Consider the following 25,210-nt stretch of genomic DNA (forward strand, 5'->3'; position numbering starts at 1 on the left):
GTTGTCCATGAGCCGTCCTCATTTTATAATGGGATAAAACGGACTACTAATCCCAGAATTCAAAATAAAGTATCAGGACTGCCTGAGAGAGTCATGCATTGACCTGGGAAACTTGCGAGCCCTACTGAAATTCACGTAATAACTTCAGATGCGATAAAAGTATAACCCGCTGTGGAGAGCATGGGATAAGGGAAAAGGTTCAGCACACCTCAGATTAGTACCTATAGTAGTCCCAAGAAGAATGGGTGCACAATCTCCTGGTACCCAGCTGCCACATGTACCACCACGAGAATAAGAATAAAGAATAAAACATCTTAACAGGCTTCTTGAACTTCTTGTTATTCAGTTATACTTTGAGGTGTGGTCTTCCCCCATTTGGATCTAGAAATAAGGGCAGACGCCTGCCTTGCAGCAGGTACTGGAGGTATTGACTAAGAACATGGCATGGTTTGTTTGTTTGTTTCAATATGTCATTGGTCACCTGCTGTTCGTTATGCTATTTGGTACAAATCTGAAATCATCCTACCTCTTTTCAGTTCGACTTTGTTAGTTAGTATACAGCCCCTCTTTTGCAGGTCGAACAAGGGCCCAGTGCCTCTACTAGAGCTTGAGGGCTGACCACAATTTACTCCTGTTGGTGAAACAAATGTCTAGTCTTCTCCTGTGGACACTCAATGGATGTCAATGAGAAGTTCAAGATGGACAAGCATTACAAGATCAAAGGACCTTTCTTGCAAGCCTGAAATGCTGAGAGCATGTTCTGTGTAGGGGTTCACTTCATTTATGAAACTGGAAAGGGTGGGGTCTCCGGGTATCCAGGATGTTTCCTGGTTGCTGATGAGATAAAGATGCTAGAATGCCACCTTCTTTTTAGGTCGAGGACCGAAAGGCTGCGCTTGCGTAGTCTCCGGTCGGTGATTTAATGTTTTTTAGTACGGGGCTTGAACCCGCCTCTCTCCTCCATCTCTCCTCCATTGGCTGGCTTCCTAAACGGAGGCCAGCCATTGGAGGAGAGGGGCATCACTCCAATCAAGCCCCGTCTCTTTCGGATTTGGGGGCGTGTTTTTTGTGTTCTTTCCACCTGTGACGTCATCAGTCACTCAGAACGCCCAAAACACGCCCCGAATCCGAAATTTTCGGATTTTTGCGGCGGCCATTTTTTTTTTTAGCTTTGTTGTCAGGAACAGCCACGCTGCCACTCCAGGTAGGTTTTGACCCCGCTCTTCCTCGTTGTGCTCCGCTCTTCCTCGTTGTGCTCCGCTCTTCCTCGTTGTGCTTGTGTCCGTCCCCACCCCCGCTCTGCTGTTCATCGTTGTGCTTGTGTCCGTCCCCACCCCGCTCCTGTTCATCGTTGTGCTTGTGTCTGTCCCCACCCCGCTGTTCATCGTTGTGCTTGTGTCCGTCCCCACCCCGCTCCTGTTGATCTTTGTGCTTGTGTCCGTCCTCACCCCGCTCTGCTGTTCATCTTTGTGCTGGTGTCCGTCCCCCCCACCCCCGCTCTTCCTCGTTGTGCTTGTGTCCGTCCCCACCCCCGCTCTGCTGTTCATCGTTGTGCTTGTGTCCGTCCCCACCCCGCTCCTGTTCATCGTTGTGCTTGTGTCTGTCCCCACCCCGCTGTTCATCGTTGTGCTTGTGTCTGTCCCCACCCCGCTGTTCATCGTTGTGCTTGTGTCCGTCCCCACCCCGCTCCTGTTCATGGTTGTGCTTGTGTCCGTCCCCACCCCGCTCTGCTGTTCATCTTTGTGCTGGTGTCCGTCCCCCCCACCCCCGCTCTTCTTCGTTGTGCTGGTGTCCGTCCCCCCACCCCGCTCTTCTTCGTTGTGCTGGTGTCCGTCCCCCCACCCCCGCTCTTCTTCGTTGTGCTGGTGTCCGTCCCCCCCCACCCCCGCTCTTCTTTGTTGTGCTGGTGTCCGTCCCCCCCACCCCGCTCTTCTTCGTTGTGCTGTGTCCGTCCCCCCACCCCACTCTTCTTCGTTGTGCTGGTGTCCGTCCCCCCCACCCCCGCTCTTCTTCGTTGTGCTGGTGTCCGACCCCCCCACCCCCGCTCTTCTTCGTTGTGCTGGTGTCCGTCCCCTCACCCCCGCTCTTCTTCGTTGTGCTGGTGTCTTTCCCCTCACCTCCCATCTTCTTCGTTGTGCTGGTGTCCATCCCCACCCCGCTCCTGTTGATCTTTGTGCTTGTGTCCGTCCTCACCCCGCTCCTGTTCATGGTTGTGCTTGTGTCCGTCCCCACCTGCTCTGCTGTTCATCTTTGTGCTGGTGTCCGTCCCCCCAACCCCGCTCTTCTTCGTTGTGCTGGTGTCCGTCCCCCCACCCCGCTCTTCTTCGTTGTGCTGGTGTCCGTCCCCCCACCCCGCTCTTCTTCGTTGTGCTGGTGTCCGTCCCCCCACCCCTTCGTTGTGCTGGTGTCCGTCCCCCCACCCCGCTCTTCTTCGTTGTGCTGGTGTCTGTCCCCCCACCCCCGCTCTTCTTCGTTGTGCTGGTGTCTGTCCCCCCCCACCCCCGCTCTTCTTCGTTGTGCTGGTGTCCGTCCCCCCCACCCCGCTCTTCTTCGTTGTGCTGGTGTCCGTCCCCCCCACCCCACTCTTCTTCGTTGTGCTGGTGTCCGTCCCCCCCACCCCCGCTCTTCTTCGTTGTGCTGGTGTCTGTCCCCCCCACCCCCGCTCTTCTTCGTTGTGCTGGTGTCCGTCCCCCCACCCCCGCTCTTCTTCGTTGTGCTGGTGTCCGTCCCCCCACCCCCGCTCTTCTTCGTTGTGCTGGTGTCTTCCCCCCCCCCCACCTCCGATCTTCTTCGTTGTGCTGGTGTCCGTCCCCCCCACCCCCGCTCTTCTTCGCTGTGCTGGTGTCCGTCCCCCCCTCTTCCTGGTTGTGCTGGTGTCCTTCCCCCCCCCCACCCCCACTCTTCCTGGTTGTGCTGGTGTCCTTCCCCCCCCCACCCCGCTCTTCTTGGTTGTGCTGGTGTCCTCCCCCCACCCCCGCTCTTCCTGGTTGTGCTGGTGTCCGTCCCCCCCACCCTCGCTCTTCCTGGTTGTGCTGGTGTCCGTCAACCCCAACCCCGCTCTTCTTCATTGTGCTGGTGTCCGTCCTCCCCCCCACCCCCGCTCTTCTTCGTTGTGCGTGTCACCCACGCACCCCAGCTCTCAGCTGTTGTAAATAAACAATAAAATGAATCATTTTCCTGAAGTACTGCAATATAAATAAAGTTTATTCCATCACAGTGTGCACTTCTCACTTCAAGGAAATGATGCATAAATGTATTTTTACTGTTTTTAAAAAAAATTTAAGTGTGATCTGGGTGTCTGGGCGGAGCACCTAAATACGCCAACGTATTGTTATTTGAAAGCTTGAGAGCGGGGTGAAAGGGACTGATTACCAGGGTGTTTACATGTTTAATGCATTGAAACAATAGTCTAAGGCCCTCGTTATGACTGGCCAAGCAAACTGGGCAGAAATGTCCCACCCCCAGAGTTACTGATACAGGGAAAATCCAAGTTGGACCCTAACAGACCACTAAGAAATAAAGAATTACTGGGTAAAATCTGTAACACTGGTACTAATTCCCCTGGTATTTTCACATTTTTTCCATGCTTTCACACAGATTTCGTCTGTTTTCAGCAGTCTCCGGGTAAAATAAAAAGATCTGTGGTGCTTCCACAAATCTCATAATTCTGAAGCCGTTTCTGGCCCCATGGGAATTAATAGGTCATTCATATTGAGGGCCTTATATGCTTGCAATTAGGAAGACTGCCTTGCAAAAGTATCAGCTAGTGGCAACCCTTCCTTCTGCTGTAAGAAGTAACTGCTCCTAGCAGTCAAGTGCTGGGCAGAATAATTCAATATAGTAGGCTGTGAGCTTTAGGCTTCATTGAGGTTTGTTTTTGACCTGAAATCAAATTATAAATCACGCTGTTCCTCGTTGTGCTGGTGTCCCCACCCACCCACGCTGTTCCTCATTGTGCTCGTGTCCCCACCCACCCACACTGTTCCTCGTTGTGCTGGTGTCCCCACCCACCCACGCATGCTGTTCCTTGTTGTGCTGGTGTCCCCACCCACCCACTCACGCTGTTCCTCGTTGTGCTGGTGTCCCCACCCACCCACGCTGTTCCTCGTTGTGCTGGTGTCCCCACCCACGCACCCACCCACGCTGTTCCTCGTTGTGCTGGTGTCCCCACCCACGCTGTTCCTCGTTGTGCTTGCTCCCCTGGCTGTGATTGCTCCCCTGCCCCCTGGCTGTGCTAGCTTCCCCTGCCCCCTGGCTGTGCTAGCTTCCCCTGCCCCCTGGCTGTGCTAGCTTCCCCTGCCCCCTGGCTGTGCTAGCTTCCCCTGCCCCCTGGCTGTGCTAGCTTCCCCTGCCCCCTGGCTGTGCTAGCTTCCCCTGCCCCCTGGCTGTGCTAGCTTCCCCTGCCCCCTGGCTGTGCTTGCTTCCCCTGCCCCCTGGCTGTGCTTGCTTCCCCTGCCCCCTGGCTGTACTTGCTTCCCCTGCCCGTGCTTGGTTCCCCTGGCTGTGCTTGCTCTCCTGTGTGTGGCTCTGGGTGTGTGTGTGTGTGGCTCTGGGTGTGTGTGTGTGGCTCTGGGTGTGTGGCTGTATGTGTGTGGCTCTGTGTGTGTGTGTGTGTGTGGCTCTGTGTATCGCTCTGTGTGGGTGGCTCTGTATGTGTGTGTGGGTGGCTTTGTGTGTGTGGCTCTGTGTGGGTGTAAATGCAATAGGTCATGCATTTGCGAGCTATTAAGCTATTGGCATTGTAAATGACAAAGCCATTTATTTATGATTAAAAAAAAGTCATGAGCAATGCCAATAGCTCTATCTTTAATAATGCAGAGACCATTGCATTGTAAATGCTTGTTTATTATTCAGAGTTAGAAGATCATAAATGGAACCTGCCCACATCATGATAATTATGACTAGAAGTGTCTAACAAGAAAATATTTTAGTAAATATAAAGAACAAGAAGATGACACAGCACATCTGTAATTGTAGTAGGACATTGTGCCTGATGTACTGATTTAATAGAGAAAGCAGACTGAACGATGGGTTGTACATTTTTTATGTATTCCATTTTTATTTATTCCATTTTATAATTTTTGAAGCATAAAAAATATTTTCGATTTAATACATTGGGGAGTGATATTCATTAAGGGTATCTGGACCTGGCAATTGCATCGGGTGACAGTTTTGTAAATGTGCCCTTCTTTAGATGCACTTGTAACACGTTATAGATTAGACACTGGGATAGGTTGTGGTTCAATCAATAAAAGTATCCAAGCAGAAGAGTTTACTTGAAGGCAATTTATTCCATAGGCTTAGGACGGGTTCCAGATATAAGTATAGATGTAACACCCCGCTGGGAGCTGTTCTTCCTCACTCTGCTCTTTCTCCCCTGAAGCTCCCAAGGGCCCTCTGCAGAACAGCACACATTTTTTTATTTTATTTTAATTTTAGGAGTTTTATATAGCGCTAGCTGGACCCGAGGGTATCAGAGCGCTTAACAACATGTACAGTCAGATGCAGTTATGCGGTACAGATATTATGATAGTCCATGGAGGATCGAGCCGCGTATAGTTCAGATAGGAGCGCGGGCAAGCGTGGATCGGGTAGGGTGACGATCCTTCTTGCATCATACACTTCAGAGAACATTCATAACACGACCAAGGACATAGCACAGGACCACTGAAGGTGGGGAAATAAGTTACCCAAATTGCTTATCAGAAACTCTGTGACAAAGTATTTTTTTTTTATACATTTGTATGATTCATGTCTCTGCTTTCAAGGATGCATCCATATTGGAACATGTCTATTTCAAAAACCTCTAGCCCAGAACAGAGCTGCTAGCAAATTCTCAGACAAAGTAAATTGCACTATACCAGGCTGGCCCTCTGCATCCTCTATTGGCTCTCCATAAACTCCCTTAACCCTCTGCTCATCTGACACCCCCCTTTAAGCTCTAATTATTCAGAAGAGTCCAAGACTTAAAGAGGGTTCAGCAACTTCTTAAATACACATTTACCAGCAGTTGACTTGGAGCCCCCGTTCAATACATCTTCCAAAATACGCAATTATGAGCTATTTTTTAATTGGTTCAACAGATCCCTCCACTCCGGTGGCCTGCCGCTACTTTTCGAATGGATCTCGCCCAAGGAAAGCATCTCTTACCCCTACTAAGCACTGCACCCAAGGTGAAGGGTTCTTTTAAACCAGGGTGAGTGCTTGCTCATTTTTCATCCTACCAGCCTTGCATGTACGCAGACCTTCCTCCTAATTACCATAGTCCTTGAAATGTGATGACCATATTATCTCTCCATCAAAGGCCCCTGGAGCCAAGAAATCAGTTTAAAGAGCTTCACCTGGCACAACAAACAGTCATTGATTTGGTCCCAGGCTACCTCTCAACGTTTCTTCTGTTACAAGTGCACAAGTCTGGCACCCTCGCGTCTCCAGAGTTTCTTTGCGGTGTTAAGGTCATGACTATAAAGAGTGATTATCTGTTATCTCTAGCCCTGTAAAGCTGGTACTGGTTGCAGGCCGTCACTATTAAAAAAAAAAAAACAGAATGATAAATAAATGTCTTAGGTCCAACTCCCACAGAAATATGCCCATACAACATTGAAAGTATTGATGCACCTAGGAAGTTCCCACCATACTGCCAATGCAGGAGGCTTCACATTCTGAACCCATCTTCCTAGGCACTCCTGACCGGAATCTAACCTTCTAAACCCATAGAGGGACCGGAAACCTATTAGTCTTAAAGTGCAGAGACCAAATGTTATTATGTTTGGAATTTAGTTCCAATCACTACAGACTTCTAAGAACTCGAATTGAGCCAAATAATAATAGATATTATTGTGCAAGAGGGACCAAGTTTAATATTCGACAGCTTCATATAACCTGTCTTTTACTGCTAGAAGCCAGGAGGAGAGTCGTATAACCTTTATATCGCTCAGCCTCAATAAGAAAGAAGAAAAGTACTTTTCATTTTCAAATAAAAATGCAGTCTGAAAATCCTGCACTTGAACTTCAACGCTTGTAATCGATCCTTTGCGTCAAAAGTGCACTTTCTTTTACTAGGAACATAATCAGGTGATGTTTGTTCTTTTAAGCTTCTGTGTAACCATGTCTCAGTTGGTGTTGATATTGTTTGTACAAATGATATGTATTAGGGACCGTTTGGTCTAATAAACTATTAGTGTTACTAAAATGCAAAGACATACAAGCAGTGCCAAAGCTAATAAATACATGGAAAAACATTGCACGGTTGCCAAGACCAGAATAATTGTATTAAAAGCATATATACTAAATAAATGTGCATTTAAAAAATAAAGAAAAATGGAAATTAAAATAAACGAGAGATGAAAGGAGAGATTGACCAACGACCCTTGTCACTAAAGTGCATTACCTTTTAGTTATATGTGCACTTGCAGTCAGGCTAAATACCATCTCTCAAAAGGCAAGATCCAGTGACTGAAGTGGACCAGACTATTATCTCATTCTTTGTGTAAAATGCGTGAAAGCAGAATGTGACTAGCAATTTAACAAACCAGTTAATCCAAAGGCCCTCTACGCATGGTTATGGGTGTGTGTTTTTGTTTATGCTTTTTTAAGCATGAGGCTAGTGAAATGCCTAAAGCTATTTCTAGGCGTAAAGAAATGACTGGACAAGCTTCTGCCTTCTGACGAGTCAGGGCCTTCAATCTGTGCATGTGAAGTCCCTCACTGTGATACCCAATTCTGAACATTTCTATATACACAAAGCATTATGATAATTTCTATCCAAATTATGTTACAATTAATTTGATTGGATGATCAATTCTCCACACAGGAAGAGGACACTATGCCGGGCTCGGGGTTCAAATCGGAGCGACTGCGAGTCAATTTGCGCCTCACTATCAACCGCCTAAAGCTACTGGAAAAGAAGAAAAGTGAGTATCCATGGTGGGTTTGTTGTGGACTTGAGTACCAGGTACAAGGAGCTAGAGGTGCCCAGAAAGAGTGTATCTACCAATGAAGGTCTTCAGAGGGACAAAGCTGCACAAAGAAAGATGTGCAAAGAGGAAGAGCAGGTGAACTGATGATTTCAAAGGGAGGTACATGTAGAGGAGGACCAGAGTTTGAAGGGGTAGAACATACTGTGTAGAAAGAGCTCAAGTGCAGATAACGATGTGAAGAGTTAGAGATGCACGGAAAGGGTGAGAAGGGTATTTGGGCTGTACACAGAGGAAGAGGTGATGAAAACAAAGTCAACACTGTTGTGGGTGTTTTCAAAAAAGAGCACAGCATGGTTAATAAGGAGCTAGAGGACAAAAGCTGTATCCTAGAAACATCAAACCTGGCCTTTGGTAAGGGTGTAAATAAAGCAATAACTGGAACCTCAAAGAAACAAGACCCTAGAGGACTAACGAGCGATTGGCACCGGCCATGGCCTTATTCTTGCACTCCTGTTCCAAGAAACCTTTTCAAATGGACAGTGTGATCATGTGTTGCTATCTGCTAAGAGACAACTCGCAACAAAAAGTGAGATGAGTAGTAAACCTGCCCCCCCCCCTCATACCATCACTGCAACCTCTGGGGCTGGTTTAACAGTATTTGTATTGTGCTATTCCATTGTATGCAATCATTCCACGGACATCATATCTTATCTGATCTCACCTGCAATACAATCTCATTGCAATATTTTGTGCGTAAAACTAACTTCCCTACACCGATTAAAGAAAGCCTCTGTTTCCCCTTCCGACACAAGATCGTAAGTCAGATCTCTGACCGAAGCTAGGGCAGTGCGTCACTTTCTTAAGCTGCCCACCCTCAACCTTCTACCAGGCCTCCATTCTCACAGTTCTACTTAAGAACCCCACTGCCCTTCCTGAATGTCATCTAAACAAGTTCAGAGTTCTCAGGTGAAGTTATAGTACTCAGGAGGGGTGATAACACATCTTATAATCTAACTGTGGTTTTCAGACGGATTCGAACTTGGGATGTTCACCCTTCACATTGGCAGTTGGCCATTCTATCACAAAGATGTTCCAAAGCCAATTGTGCCACTGAACTAGCAATGGAAACTTCTGCTCTTTCCACCATGCAGTGATAGCTAATTTAGCAGCCTGTAGACCTTGTCAAATAACATACCTGTCCAGTTTTGTCATCATGGAACATCCAGGAGACCCGAGCCCCAGCAATTACAAGGCTGTAGCCTTGGTCAGAGGATACCCCACTATGTCCTTGATGGCCCTGGGATCTTCTACCAGTACTTTGTGAGCTTCAGAAAGGTTCCTTAAATGTACAACAAGTCATGCTTCTGTTGACAGTCCCACCAAGAGTTTAAGCTAGCGGCTGGGAACATATCTTGGATGTAGTACCACTTCTACATTGATTAGTTTCTACAGAGACAGAGCTCTGAATATCTCACCATAGAACTTTCCATTCCGTGCTGAAGATCTTTCTTTGAAGGCAGCGGCGACGCCTCCATTATGGCAGAGGAGCGTCGTCCCACCTGCTGCGAGTGCAGCATGCACACACATTAATTATAAAATGGTAATAAGTACAACTTAATTAAAATGTGTCCCTGGCTCTCGCTATTACAGAGCGAGGGCAAGGGGCAGGGCTGATTAGTGCAATTGCACAGTTACTTCCACCCCCTGCCAGTCCGCATGTCAGATTGGCTGGCTGCCTACAACCAACCAATCTGACATGCGCACTTCAGAACCTGCAATCCCAAGGCTGAGAAATAGCGGAGGGATTGTAGCCGCAGGCCCCAGCCTCAAAATGAGCACTGGGGTTAACCTGCTCCAGCCAATCCTGGCGCTGTGCTTTAGCTCCGGGATTGGTTGGTTTATCTTTTCCACAAGGGAAGAAGTCCTTCCCTTTCTGCGGTACCCCCCTGGTCACCGCCGAGGAGAACAGAGGAGCAACAGGACCCTGAGTGCCAGCGCAACAAATATGGGGATTTTATTGGGCATGGCGCATATTTTAATGTTGCCAGCCACTACTGTTTGAAGGGTGTTCTCCCATTTTGTTTTACATCTTTGTTGAATTTTTAAATACATTATGCACAGAGTATGCAGCATAAACGTATAAATAGCAGCTTAAAGGAAAGAACCAAACAGAACGCATACAGGTACATCATTATATAACAACCAATGCACACGCTATTTTCATCTCTTAACTTGCAGTGGTAACCGAACAAATACAAAGGATGTACAAAATACCAAAGAGTGCCTGCCGCCCATTAATGGCAGAAATGACCTATGAGAAAGAGAATGACAAATCTATAGTGAGTCAAATCAAAAGGAAAGGGAAGGGTCTAGAAGAGCCGAATGATATAAAGTCATTAAAATATGTGTAACAGAGGCTAAACTGTAGGTCTACGGCCAGTGTGTAAAAATATGTGGACGGGCCTTAGGATGTCGCTCTTTGAATGAATAAATGGCAAGTCAGTAGTGTCTTCTTCTCCCATAAAAAATAAACCAGTAGACATCTCTTTTACAAGTCTAAGAAAGTGTGTGTGACTTGTCAAAAGCAGAAGCAGTGTCGGCCTGCACTCAAGAAAAAGTTGGAAGTCCGGAAATTAGACTATTATACTCATTCATGAATAAGGGGGCCCCATATGTCAGTAAGTATGTGTTCATGGTCGTTCAACTGATAGGTCAAACGTTCATGTGCAGCTTCAGTGCCACGCTCTCCCCCCAGTCCGCCTGAGTTGAAATATTGGGCGTAGACCCCTGACGAAGTATGCAAAGTTTAGCTGCTGACAAAATGGAGGCAAACCAGTAGAATTTGTGCGAGATGAGAGTTGGCAATCCCTGGGAATCGCCAGCGGAGGTTGGAGGCGGGGGGGTATAGCCAAGCATGTCTCTTATAAGGCGATCAACCCCATCCCAGAAAGTCTTAAGCATAGGGCAGGACATGAGAATGCGTATTATGTTGCAGTCCGGTCCATGGCCATGTCAACAATCTGACGTAGGAATCAATTGTGCACTGTGTAAGATATTCTTCCACTTTGTTTTAGATGTTGCCTTAGTGGTGGGTGTGGATTCTCAGAAGTTTGTATGTTTTAGAAATTAACTCTTTAGCTAATAAAAGCATCGAAAAAAGGGTTTCAAGTGTCATATTCCTTCTTATAGATGTGCTCTTAATCATTGGTTGTAACCTCTAGTTTCTAATCTGAGTTTAATGTAAATTTCATTTAAAGAGAAGCCAAGTTTATATTGTAATTCACTTTAGCCAAATCCTGACTATGCATGAGATATAAAAAAAAGATGGCTCCTGTTTAGATTTAGAAAAAAACCTGTAAAATTATTTTTTTATCACTTGAGATTTCATGAGAAATTCACATATGTCATTTTTACACAGACTTCAGAGATGCCAACGTTTGTTGATATTCTCTCTCAAATAGCAGCTTTTAAGTTAACTACATCTCAGTGGGTCCATGTCAGCAGTATTCCTCAGTGTGCCCAAATACCCTCTCTGAAACTCACAACTTTAGCCTTCTGCGCTAACTTCACTTGCATCTCCAGTATTGATTCCACAGGAAGTAATAGTAATGCTTTCAGAAGATTTCTAGTTTGACGGCCAAGTCTTGTTGAAGTCCTGGCAGGCACTTGTTCAGATCCTGTTAGATATTCCAGAACCCCCTCAGGTCTGCCAATCCTTCCATCGGGTTTACTCTGATGAGCGTTTTGGGTGATATTCGTGGCTCAACTCTCGGCAAGATCATAGTTGGAGGGACTCCGGTGTACTGATTACTTAGCTTTGCAGTGTCATTCCTGGCAACAGCTTAATTCCCCTTGAGCCACATACAGTTGTGCACCTGTGGCAGTAGGCATCAAGCACATCTCTGGGCCATCATAGTCACCCAGGAGCAATCTTTAGATTCCCAATGGAGTTCCAAGTCAGGATGTTGCAGTGAAGGCATATGAGCCCGACATATGCTTTATACATTCTTCCTTTGAGTGTCCCCATGCATTGCTCGTGCACCCTCCAAAGAACAGTTAGCATCCAGTTGGGGCCAAGAGGCTGCTGAATCACCCTTCACCTATAATTTTCATGCTTTGGAAGTCTTGCAGGCCCTCAGCCATCTACCAAACCCTCTGTTCTCAACATCTTTTACCTGTGAAAGCATCAGCAGGCAGGCTGCTTGTGCGTCCCCTCCAGGCAGGCTGCTTGTGCGTCCCCTCGCCTAATGCTGCCCCACACTTCCAGGTGGCATGGCAGTCCAGCCAAACTGGTTCCTGGGGGTAGAGAGGATTCATGTTTATCTCCAGGCTGATGACACTCCCTATGAGGACCCACTCTTCTCTCCAGGCCAATGATTCTCACTATGGGGCTCGCAACCATGCCTCTGCTTCACCGCCTGGTGGCAGGTGCCATCTTCAAACCGCCCCTCCTGTCACAAGGTCCAGTATTCGCTCTCATCTCCTCGGGTGATGATTTGAGCCTTGGTTCCGTCTCCCCAGGCCATGCACTCAAGAGCCACCCTAAGCGTGGAAGGGTATTCTCAGATGTGATGGTGCAGTGAGCTAAAAAACGGTGTTGGATCTAGCCCTGATCTCTTGACTGGGTGAGAGCTTTCTGCTTAATTCAGAGACTCTGTCCCTCACCACCCCTTGTTGTAAATATTTTTGTCCACCCTAAGCGTGGAAGGGTATTCTCAGATGTGAGACCCTTGCTCATTGCACCATCAGGATTCAAGCAAACCGGGCCGAAGACGGCTGTAATGCCAGAAACCGGTCCCCGGGAGCTTGTTTCCTTCCCAGTGTAAGAATTGGCTTTTGTAGTTTGGTTTGCCCTGTTCCCATCATGCACTGGGACAGGAACAGACTAATTTGCATACAGCCAGGTTCTGAAACTGGGATGGTGCAGTGAGCTAAAAAACGGTGTTGGATCTAGCCCTGATCTCTTGACTGGGTGAGAGCTTTCTGCTTAATTCAGAGACTCTGTCCCTCACCACCCCTTGTTGTAAATATGCACTCAAGAGCATCATTCTTTAATCATCTGTGTTCCGTTTTCGTCCGCACATTCACAGGAGTGGTTGTGGAATGGTCTATTGCCTTCAGCACCATTGTGGTTCCACCCTGGAGTGTTTTTCACTAAAGTGGTGCCCCTCAGTGAATGTACTCGATCCCTTTAAAAGCTATTTCAGACTCCATATTATTTTGGGCACTGGCAGGCTCCATCGTGAGTTGAGTTTTGACTGATGATCTTATTATTTGCTATCCAAATTCTTCATTTGCCAACTTGACTTGGGCTATGCCACATTCCAGTCTTTCCTGTGTATGAGGTAAGTATGAAGGTATCCAGTGTGGAAGAGTTGGAGGAACTATAGTGCTTGGGAGTGGTGGAGTAACATTTGAGCAGATAGCGGATTGAATGGAGTACCCAGGAGATGGGGATTTCAGGGCTCAGGACATATCTGAGCATGGTCACAAAACACAAGATAAGCAGACTGCCTAAATGGAAAGGAAATTGCACAACATCGAGAGGGAGCTTGTGTAACTGCAATGAGAGGGTGTGAGGTCTACTACGGACAGACGTGAATGGACTACAAACCAAGTAGGGCCATAGATCTCATTTAAAAAGAATACCTGGAACCAGAACTGAGCAATGCCAAAGAGTGGAGGTGGGGATTAGATATAGAGAGGGTTATGGTGAGGCACAGGAAACAACTATGCAACTGCACAGAATTGTGAGACTATGAAACTAAATGCAAAGCAATGGGCTTTAGCATTATATACAGAGTATTCTGAAGTTTTAAGTTTTTCATACAATCAGTAATCAATCTGAGGCACCTGGTGTGCATATTTCTTCTCACCTTTTCTGTTCTCTTTTCTTTCCCTAGCCGAGCTAGCACAGAAGGCAAGGAAAGAAATAGCAGATTATCTAACAATTGGGAAGCATGAACGAGCTCGCATCCGTGTTGAGCACATCATCCGAGAGGACTACCTAGTGGAGGCCATGGAAATACTTGAGCTGTACTGCGATCTGCTTTTGACTAGATATGGACTGATTCTGAACATGAAGTAAGATCTTCAACATTGTGTTTTCTGTTATAGTACAGAGTATGATCTTCAAAATCGCATGATCGGTTGAATATATCAACAACATTGTTGGAGGATCCTTTAAGGAATTAAACAAATAGAAGAGAAATTAATGAATTATCTTGGGGTTATCACATCAGGTGTAGAATGAGCAATGATGAAGTAATATATTGGCAAGGATCTTGGTGGGGGAAGGAGAGTGCCGGTAAAGTCAAGGCAGGAGTGAGTATGCTGATGTTGGTTGGAGTAGGTAAGAGAAGATATCATAGATCTAGGAAGAGGGGTGTAGATGAAAATACAGAAAATATAAATCCTAATGCATGTTAATTTGGCTTGGGATTTTGGCAAGGTTTCCGGGCACTAAAAAATTAATTGACGGCTGTACATGAAAGGGGGCTACAGGGTGGTGGCGTATGTTCTCAATTAGCTTGAACTGATACTTTGACTGTACTGATGTTCTAAAAATTATTGGACAGTATGTCTAATGTATTTCTGTTCCTTTAGAGGTATTAACTTGTGCATTTCTAACATATATATTTTCTTTGTGGTTGCTTGGGTTCTGGTTTGATGAAGACAGTTTGATTCTTACTTGCTCAGTCCATCTCAAGGAAAACATGTGTCCCATAAGTAACAGTATTGTGTCTGAAAAATGTTTGGCATAAGCACTGGAATAGGATCATTACCCTTTTAGAACACGAGTGAAAGCTGGAAGCTTCAATGGCTGAGCAGTAATTTGTCGGAGCTGGAGTGTAGGAGTAAGTGTAGTTGACCGGAAGTGGTGGCTGGAAATGGCTCATGGTTGATACTTCTTGGGCAGCAGCTGATTTAGTGGTGGTATGCATGAGTGGAGTGAAGTAATGGCAACGAGGCTGAGTTTGTGGTAGTGTGGATAACTTGAATGGTTTGGAAATTACTTGGTATAAGTGGGTAATGTTATAGAGATGAGTTAATGGTGATGAAAAAGTGAATGGGATGGGCACTGAGTGGGAGGATTGTAATTGGGTGGGAGTAGAGATGTATTGTAATGTGGGAGAGGGAATGAGTAGGAAGTGGTTATGTGGGAAGAAGTCAGTCGTGATGGGAATGAAGATATTGAATTGATTGACTAAAGGTGCAGTAGTGGGAATGGTGCAAGAAATGTGAGAGTTTACAGCATTGGCTGTGGTCGTTTTGTGTTTTAGTAGGCAATGGTAATGAAGGTAACTGTTTGGATGTTGTGTTGATTAGTGGTGGACCAGAATGATGGGTCTGAAAGGAGGTAGTGGCTTTGATGATGTTTGACCGCTGGTATTGGTGGCAGGAACAGGTAGGGTTCACAGTAAAAGCAAGAATGTTACCAGTGGATTCCTACAACGTGGGTCACCTTTGCTTAATTTTCTCATGGGAAGGTTATTCCCTCAAGAGTGCTCAGAGGGTTGGACTCTCTCATTATGCTGCTTTGTGTGGTCTGAGGCTGACGTCACTGGTATCCTGTGGTTGTCAGTTCTGCAGTGAATGAGGATAGACCGCAGATGGTGGGGTATGTGTGGGAGACAGGGTGTGGCTTTTGATGACACGGGGTTATGAGAGATCCTGTTTGCTCTCCCTTTAAATACTTCACTTTTCTCTTTTCAGAGAACTGGATCCCGGACTGGCTGAAGCAGTCTCTAGTCTCATCTGGGCGGCTCCTCGAATGCAGGATGTTTCGGAGCTGAGAGTCGTGAGTAACCAATGGCAACAGCTTATTATGTTTGTGGTTTTAAGAGAACTGAAGCTTGAGGTGGCTCAAACGTGGTAATGCTATTGTATGCCTCAATACAGACTTTCCAAATCTAGGGATTAGATCACCGGTCATGTCAATTTGGATGGCAATGGATGTCGCTCTTATTCTTTTCTCAAGTATCACATCACAGGTTGAAGGGCGCGCATATGCTATTTTGTCAGAGGCCTTTGTCGCCACGCTTCCATTCACCCATGGCATTTTGAACAAGAACAAAACCATTGTTCTAAGTGTTATGTTTTTGGGGTGCTTGTTAGTAATGACATGAAACCTTGACCAAGAGAATGTAGTCAGGCCGGCAAGGGCAGCTCGATGTGTAGTGAAATTGTGAGTCTTTTTTTCAGTAACTCTCTAGTACAATTGTAACCTAGTTAATGAGAGCTTTGTTTTTAGGGCGATCAGCTGAAATATGGCTTCTTGGGAGTCCAAAACCAGTTTTGTTTGTGGTTTTGTTTGAAATATGAAAGATTGGGCATTTTGGAATTGTGTTATGGTAGCACTGTTTTGCGGGAGTTTATATGTGCAGCATAGTGAAGGCACGTAATCTAATTAATGTTTGTGTTGATATAATAATGATTTAATCGGAAGTAAATGTTGCTTCAGCTAGGTTATATGACCAACATGGTGCAATTGAGAATTTATTGCGGCAGAACTGTGCGTGGTGAGTTTGTAAATAATGGTGTGAAGGAAAGAGTTTTTTAGAGAAGCTATGCGCGCAGAAGGGTTTGTTTTGAATAAGGTGCTTTGGGGAATGCATAATTGAACGGAGTTATGCTCGGATGTGAATGAGATTTGTTTTGAACATAATGTACTCTGGAATCTTTTTCAGTAAATAATAAATGTATTCAAATATTTGTGTATTATAGTGTTTCTTGAAATCCATGTTTGAGTGGTTGAAGGCCACAGATACGCCGTACACACAATATCAGGAAAAGGGGGAGCATGGAAAGATAACACTCCAAGCCAGAGTCGACTCTTAAGAATGGGCCAACGTAGCAGGGCCACCTCGTGCAATGTCATCATGTAGAATATTGACAGTCTGCACTTTCATTTGACAACCTGATGCATAATGTGCGCTGTAGTTCTGGGCTGCTTCCATTGAGCTAGTTGGACTGACAGACAATGTTAGCAATGATTGGTTAGTAAAAATCCAAGGAGGAATTAAAACAGTGTCCATCTTGGCATGGAATGAGGTGGCCACTCTAGCCCGAAGAGTGTACGAGAAACCACACAGAGACAACACAGCTGAATCCAGTTTTAAGCGCTACATTCGTAATAGAATCCTTATATTAGTATGCATAATTACAGCTTCCCATCCTCGGAGTACATTTCATAATGGTGAAGAGACTGTCAGTGAACCAAGGCTAGTCTGCCAGAACACAAGCTAGCCAGTGAACAATCCTCACCCACAGCTACTTATCCTCCACCTTTTAAAACTCAGCCTCCTGGTCGTAAGCTTTTACTTTCTCTAAACCTTTACTTAGTGGGTGGTTTTCGCAGTCCAAAACTGCTTCAGTAATACAGGGTGTATCTGTCCCAATTATGTTTCCTTCTGTTGTGTGATGCCTTCTCCTAAAACCATTTCTGTGCAAATTTATTCTAGCCTCCACTTGCTCTGGCAGTCTCCGAGTTCCAATGTTTCCAAATTATAGACACAGTAATGTTTTTAACCTGCTTTATTTCTCATGCCATCTGTGCTGATTTTGTTCTTTACTTGAGTATCATTATGTAACTCTGCCTTTGATGTAATTAATGTATTTTACCTTTAAATAATTTTAGAAGATAAGTTTACCAAACTTTTTTGGTATACTTTTATTTCTATATCTCAATGCGCGATCGTCTATCCACGAACCCGCTCTGTAATCGGCAGGACGCCGATTACAGAGCGGGTTCGTGGATAGACGATCACGCATTGAGATATAGATCGAGATTGTGGGGATATAACCACATTGAATTATATAAGAGGACTCCTGTCCTGACTGTACTTTGAGAGTGGGGGTCGAGTGATTTCATATTGGAAAGTGTGATTCTCTGCAAAAGTGAATGAATAGATCACAAGTGAATTCGCCGGTACATGTGGACTATGCCCTGATGAAGTCGTAATAATTAACACGACGAAACACGTGTTGGCTGATTAATCCGATGACTACTGTATGTGGAAATTTGAAGAATATGAATCACGAAAAAAGAAAATAAAATTATCCTTGATTGGAAGGACTTGAGTTGATGACCAATATTTGGATTATTAACCTGTGAGTGTGTCAACTTACGAACTTTATTGAACTTGAAGTTGGATTTTGAATATTGTACATTTTGAGTGCCCGGGGAAAATCATCCATTTAAATGAGAAGAAGGTGGCCCACCAGATTTAGAGTTGTACGTAAGTTGATAAAACGTGCACAGCATTATCAAGTGCTAGGATGTTTTTTGACACTTGTCAAATTTAATTTCCACGGCTAATCAATCTTAAGCCCAGATAGTTAAAGTATGAAAAACCTAAACTTAGCATTCATTAACCTAAACAATTGATTTACAGTGTAACATCTCCCAACTATCAGAACTGCACACTTTTGGTTTATTTACAATGTTTTGAACTTTGACTAATTTCCAAAGCAACTCAAGAATTTGTGAATTGCAATTTCTGTGAGAGTCATAAATGCTTTTTAAAAGATTCACGTTAGATTACCCAACTTGGTGTGAAACATCACTCGTTGCAGTTGTAAAAGTGGCTGCCAAATTCTAAATATAAATTTTATGAAGAGTGGACGTTATGCTACAGCCATATTGCAACCCCTTACTTATTATGAAACTTTTTGTACACACCCACCCTAATGTTCCCTCTAATTTATTTTCCCTGTGTGCAGCACTGAATGCTCTCTGTGCACTGCAGTCAAGGTAAGTGGTTAATCCAGTGGTTATGTTTGTAAAGGGTTTGGCCTAATTCTCTCAAGGAGACCATTCCATGTCTCCATGTCCACGCTAGTGTCTTTAAGGTGGATTAAAATTACTATTAGGTATGACCATTAGTGACGGTGAGTATATGAGTTCATGCAGATGATCGGAGCAATTAGTAGATGAGCTAGAGCATATTATGTATTGCTAGGTTTTATGGTCTGATTAACCAAGAAAGATCAGTTTCAAGCTTTGAGATGAGGTGTGGGCAATTTGAACAAATACAATAACTGAGACTGAGGCAAATATGCACATGATTCATAGGGAAGGCATGCAGAGGATGACCAGCAAGGACAATGTCATTCAAAGGAAAAAAGGAGAGGTGGCAATTGGAAGTTTTAAGTTGTAAATCAAGGTCAAAATGTTCAGGTAGGGTTTTAGGCACAGAGTAGATGTTTTAGATAGCATGCACTCCGAGGATACTAAACGGCAAAAAGAAACATCATTATTTGCATGTGATACGGTTCTATATTGGGTTCCTTGGATAGGCCCTAGAATCAGGTGAACAGTCCACTTCTAGGCTATTGCCAGACCACTGCTTCAGCATGGACAGCTGATCAGCTGAGGGTCTGGAAGCGTAATGTAATGGCCGGAAGCATATATAGGGAACTGTTGAGCACTTTAGGTTATGCTAGAATGATGCAATACCCTCCTGATCAAAGCAACTTGGGAGAATATTCATGAAAAATAATGCAAACATTGAAAGGAGAATCTACAAATGTGGGAGCTTTGTCTTCTGATTTTTACTCTTAAAATTTGCCTCACAGATGCTTTGCCTAAGTACGAAAGGAACGCAATTGGAGGCCCCTGGTTTGGGATTGCGTAGGATGGATTTGAGAACAGCTTCCCAGCTTCCCAGATAGTGGAAGTGCATTGCCTGCATTCCTGTAGCTGGAGGGAGGAAACCAAGTCACTGAAGTGAGGCCGTAGAGGCTGAGCAACCTTAAAAAATTAAACGACTTTTCATTTAACAAGGAGATGAAGATTAGTCTACTGGATCACTGCCATTCAGTGAATGGCTAGAAGAGATTTAGCTGTAGTTTGTTTTTTAAGGTGAGGACGTTTCTAGGTCGGGTATATCCTTTGACTGCCCCGACTACTGCTTCTGGAAGGATGAAGACATCCAGGTGCTGAGATTTCATACTTCCTTGAGCCCATGTTGTAGGTGCTCCAGCTTAGAGACAGCTCTAGTGTTTCCTGCTGTGAGAAACACTGTTTTGGATAAAGGATGTTTCTGAAGGGCAGCCAGAGTAAGATATTAGAAGTCCTAATCTAGCACAAGGCTCATGTAGGGTAACAATTAATGCATGGAGAGGAGAAGGCATGTGATTTGGTGTGCAGATTTCATTTCAACTCCTAGGAGTGAAATAATTTACACAGGCCTATTACAGGTGTGGTACCGATGCACTGCAAGTGGAGAGGTGAAGACTTTCTTGGTTTCCAACCCTCCTGTGAAGAACTTTCCTAAGTTACTACCAATCAGTAGTCTGCAAAACAACACTGGGCAAGTTACACCCATCTGACACACACACACAATTGAGCTCTTTGGAACATACTGTTTTAACTTGTGCATGAGGTAAGTATTGTCAGGGCTGCATTACACCATTTGCATGTGGAGAAAAAACGTCAACCGCTTTAAAAATTACATTTTAAAAATGACACCAGCTAGACAACATGGTACGTGTGCATACAAATCAGCCGGGAAATGTTTAAAAAAATCCAACCAGCATCTGCTTGTTTTACAATTATCCTTAATATAATGGAGGTACAGCTTTACAAAGGCATTAGGTCGCAAGAAATTCATCACCCTTCAGTTTTTTAAGCCAAAGTATAAGCAGCCTTATTATATCAGTAAAGCACAGACACAGAACTGTTTTCAGACTAGCGGTAATAAAGTTCCCTCTCACAACACAAACACAGTGTGTCTTTATGCTCTTAGGAGGGAACAGTTCAACATTATATTAGAATAATGAGAAGATAACTTGTATTTGTACATTTTAATGCCAGAAACTTGAACGTATTGCTACACGGACACACTATTTCGCACTATTTCTCTATTTCGCACTATTTAATTTAAAGGTGGGCTAGCCAACATATTAAGAGGTAGAGCCAAACCAAAGCCTAGCCAAGGGCCTGGCTTGGCTTGGCTCTTAAAGCCAGTGTACGAGCCTAGCCCTGAAAATGTTTGCTATTTAAATCATACAACAAACCTCTTTAACATGTTGAAGCTTTGACATGAATATGTCACATTATAGCAATGCACTGAGAAGTACTTATTAAAAATGATAATGGACTTATTTAAAATCCCATTGTGCCGCTGGTGCACCACTTTTTGGGATGCACCGGTGGCGCAGTGTGCCTGGCCATATTTACAAGGCCACGTAAAGCCACCCTGCATGGCTTTTCATGGCCTTGTAAATGAGGCCCCCTTTTATGCATTACTCTGCGTGAAAGGGGTGTTCCATAGGTGTTGCTGTGAGTGTTCCCACGCAGCATCCATGGAACATGATCCAATCCCAGATTTAGAAGGTTTCATAAACCTGGGAATGCGTCCGATTCCTAGGCCTCCCCAGGGGAGGTATAGGGGAGGTGCAACGAGGAGAAATATTTTTATTTCACCTCGTTTTTTATTTTTTCTATGTGTGCTGCATTCTGCAGCACACTTAGAAAGAGGAAAACACCTCTTGTGATTGTTTTTGTGCAGGAAGGTGTCCCTTCCTGTACAAAAACAATCACCTCTACAACCCAGACACCCTTGCACCATGACTAAGGGTGCCTGCGTTGGGGCATGGCAGCCCATTGTGCACCACGCAGGGGAAAAGGACAAAAATGCACCGCATCTTGTAGATATGGCGCAATCCTGCCCGTTTCTTTTTACGCATGGCAGCGCACCAGGAAGGCTTGCTGCGCTGCCGTACGTCAAAATATTGTATATGAGGCCCATCGTTTTTAAACACATACCACTAGTGAACTAAAAGGCATGTCAGTTGTGATTTAAACCATGTAGGTGGCCCAGATTGTTAAAGAGCAACATTATAGTCTATTAAATCACACACAATAGGTCTTTGTACAACTGGTATTCTGGACTCACATATTTGAAAGTGCTTTCATATGCAACAATGAAGAAAAGGAGTTTTGGTAAAATAAAATATTTGCTTAAGGTCGCACAAGTTAAGCAGGGAAGCAATAATTTGAGCAGGTTTTACTTTGTACGAATCAGCTACTAAACATGCATCTATTTGTCTTTACTCTTTTATGCTAATGGTTTGATTTTACCGCGTTGTGCGTGTTTCTGCTGTTTTTATTTAGGGCAAGGCATTGGAACATTTTACATGAGCACCAGTTACGTTGTTTTTGTAAACCTGGGAAGATGAAGTGATCTGCTCAGAATAGGATGTTTGGTGTTGCTGAGAATCGACCTTGGTTCATCAGCTCCAAAGTTTCAGCTCTGGCCATAAGGCTGCAAAAGCCACATGGAAGCTTGTTGATAAGGAATCTGGATTGAAAGGGCTTTTAAAGGTGTAAGTGCATCTACATAAGAACGCACTTCACACCAGCCGGACTGCGCACTCTAGCAGAGGCCATTACGTGCCTGCAAACAGTAGGCTGCGCGTGCATCTTACAGGGAACATAGCACCCAACTATTTCAGTATTAACCCTTTGGATGCGTCGCACGGACCCCGGCCGACATCACGGGTGGTGGGTGCGTCGGACGTCCGGGAGCCGTCCGCTTTGTGCACGCGTGAAATTTTCTCGCACTGTGGGAAAATTAAGCCCGCATTTAAAGGGTTAATCTGGGTCAAAGTTTCCAATATATAAAAGGAATCAAAGGTCCAACAAATAATGTGGGATCTTGAGCTTGAACAAGTCGGCCTTCACAGTGGACTAGTCTTTATTAGCAAATGATACTAAACACCCTACCTCTTTTTAGCTGGACGTATTTCATTATAACTATCAATGATTCCTATTGATCGATTGAAACCTGCTTATACATCCTATATCATGGTGTGTTTTTCAATACATTCGGTTATACTGTAGTAGCTTTCCACAATGTCAAGAAGGGATATTGGGTGGCAGTTTGATAGTAATATCATCTTTCATGTATATGGGAATCAGTACTGCCCCTCATGAAGATTTAGGATCCCCTCTGGAATAGGCACAGGACTGAAAAAGTGTCTGATGGGAACTGCCCTTGGTTCACAATCCTGCATAAAATGACCAGCAACACAGAATCAGGACTTGGTGCTTTCAATTTTCTCGGAGATTAAACACTTCTAAAATCTCTGATGGAGTAAATGTTTTGTACACCAATATACTACTTGGAGAACAGGTTATGTTAGCTGTACCTGATTCAAGCACTTCTATTAAGGCATTGGGGTACAGGTTGGTAAAATGGAAAAGCCTGCTTTCTTAAAGGATGTTATAATATATGCATGGGGACTAGTCCCTTACGCCAATTGCAATCAATCACCAAAATCCCACAATTAGTTTATCTGTTGTAGAGTGACACAATGAGTGGCTACCTTTTTTAATATGTAGCCTTTCTTGAGAGAGATTAACTTCTTATATTCTTTCTTTTTTCATGAAAGCCAAGATCTGGAGTGGGTTTTATGTTTAATTACTTTATAGAGGATTTTCTTTGGCCTCTTGGACTTCCTATCAACCCAGTCATTGAGATGCTATTTTTGTTTCTTGCTGGTTTAGATAATTAATTTCTTGCAAGGTCCAACAATCGACCAAGAACCTCAAAGATAGGTAAAATGTTATTTATTAGGAATGGATAGATGCCCTCTCTCACATGCGTGTTCCATTTTAAGTGGATAAAATTAATGGTGATGGAGTAGCTCGGATAATCAGAAGGTAAAGCAGAAAATCCAGAATCTGAAAGGATCTTTGTTTGCATGACCAATACCTGAAGCAATCCGATGGTCATCACTCGTTAGTCTGGTAGTGACAGCAAACTGATTGATAACGTCCCAGTTTTCAACTTGACAAAAATATGAAATATAGTTGATTTTGTATTCCCTCTATCAAGAATAGATGCAACAGGAATATTTGGGGCAATTCTACCATTTGACCCCTGACAGTGATGGTGCACTGGGGCCCAATCTCCTATTTATGACACCTTGGGGATTTTGAGACAATTTTCTCTTTCTGTGGTCAACAGTGCTCTGCTCATTGATCCTAAATTAGAGCACCCTGTCAATTTCATGATTGACAGGTAGGCCTCTGCTTACAGGTAGGCCTCAGCTTACCACCACAAAGATCCAGAAGACTACGTTCCACCTCCCTTTCACTTAACCATACTCCTCGCATCTTCAGAAGCATAAATGCAGGACGCTCTTTCTCCCACATCGCAGCAAAGACCTGTAACCGCCTCCTCATGCACCTCCGGACCATCACCTCACTTTCGGAATTCCGAATTGCTGTTAGAATAACCCTCTGGGGCCTGCAAGCGCCTGAATACCCTATCGGGTGATTAGCTGTGCTTTACAAATCTTGAATGATTGAATGCCAACCACTCAAGGTTTGCTGCCTGAAATGCCCTAGACACCGAATTCTGATTTTTTACGTGTCTGTATGGGGTTAAATCATCAACAACTCTGATTTTCAGGTTGTTTTTCCAGTTAACAAGGAATTTGCAATCTACCGAGGAGGTTCAGCTCTATTTCCCATCATATTGTACACAACCAAAAACTTTCTTTTTCTTGCTTATTTAGCACTCTACCATAACCACGCTTGTTTGTGGACTGGAGACACGCAGTTATCTCTACAAATTCTTAAATACATTTGTATTTCATTCACAGCATTTTTTTCTTAGGTATGTTAACATTCATTGCATACCAATTCATTTTGATATTTTCTCATGCATTTAAAGATAGTCTGGTACACGACTTACCCAAGTGTACATTACATATTGAATAACAGTGTAGGAACCATTGTTCTGTTTCCTTATTTGATATCCAGGTCCCTACTGATACAGGGTTCCCCATTTAGAGTGTAGATATTAACAGATGAAATGACAACAGAGTCCATAACAGAGACTAGAACTGTCACCATGATAGGGGGTCGCAAGGTACCCAGTGTGAGCTATGACTTTCCCATAGGAAAGGAGCAGGGTTGTTCTGTTCCACAGATAGTACTCCTACCTATAGGGGCAGAGTGCTTAAAGAAAAAGTGTTTTAAAACTATCTCATTAAGGGCAAAAGAATAGAGATTACAAGCATAGTGAGATAGTGATAGGTGAGTTTCATTCGGAGCAGTACCTTTCAACTTGGGTAGTGCAAGCTCATTTGCGACCCTTTGTTTGTGAGATTTACTCTGGGCAATAGCTTGCTTAATCTCCACAACGGCTCCCACAACGCTAAGGATGCCTGGCCTCCACCTTGGGGGTGCCCAGGAGTGGACGCCTCACAGGGAAAGCCAGGATGGGTTCCACAGCGGTATTCGTACAAGCGCCTTGAGACCCTTGCGGGTG

General features: G+C 44.5%; 1 protein-coding gene across 1 annotated transcript in view; it reads left to right on the top strand.

The window, feature by feature from the left end:
- Nucleotides 1–25,210, top strand: part of LOC147677826 (IST1 homolog) — a 171,650-nt gene that overhangs the window by 49,329 nt on the left and 97,111 nt on the right. Inside the window, exons 2-4 of the mRNA XM_086945489.1 lie at nucleotides 7,814–7,913; nucleotides 13,823–14,003; nucleotides 15,636–15,720. Coding sequence (XP_086801615.1) covers nucleotides 7,826–7,913; nucleotides 13,823–14,003; nucleotides 15,636–15,720 — 354 coding nt within the window. The 5' untranslated portion in view covers nucleotides 7,814–7,825. The remainder of the gene's footprint in view (nucleotides 1–7,813; nucleotides 7,914–13,822; nucleotides 14,004–15,635; nucleotides 15,721–25,210) is intronic.

Source organism: Lissotriton vulgaris, chromosome 12 (genome assembly GCF_964263255.1).
Source record: "Lissotriton vulgaris chromosome 12, aLisVul1.2, whole genome shotgun sequence".
NCBI lineage: Eukaryota > Metazoa > Chordata > Amphibia > Caudata > Salamandridae > Lissotriton > Lissotriton vulgaris.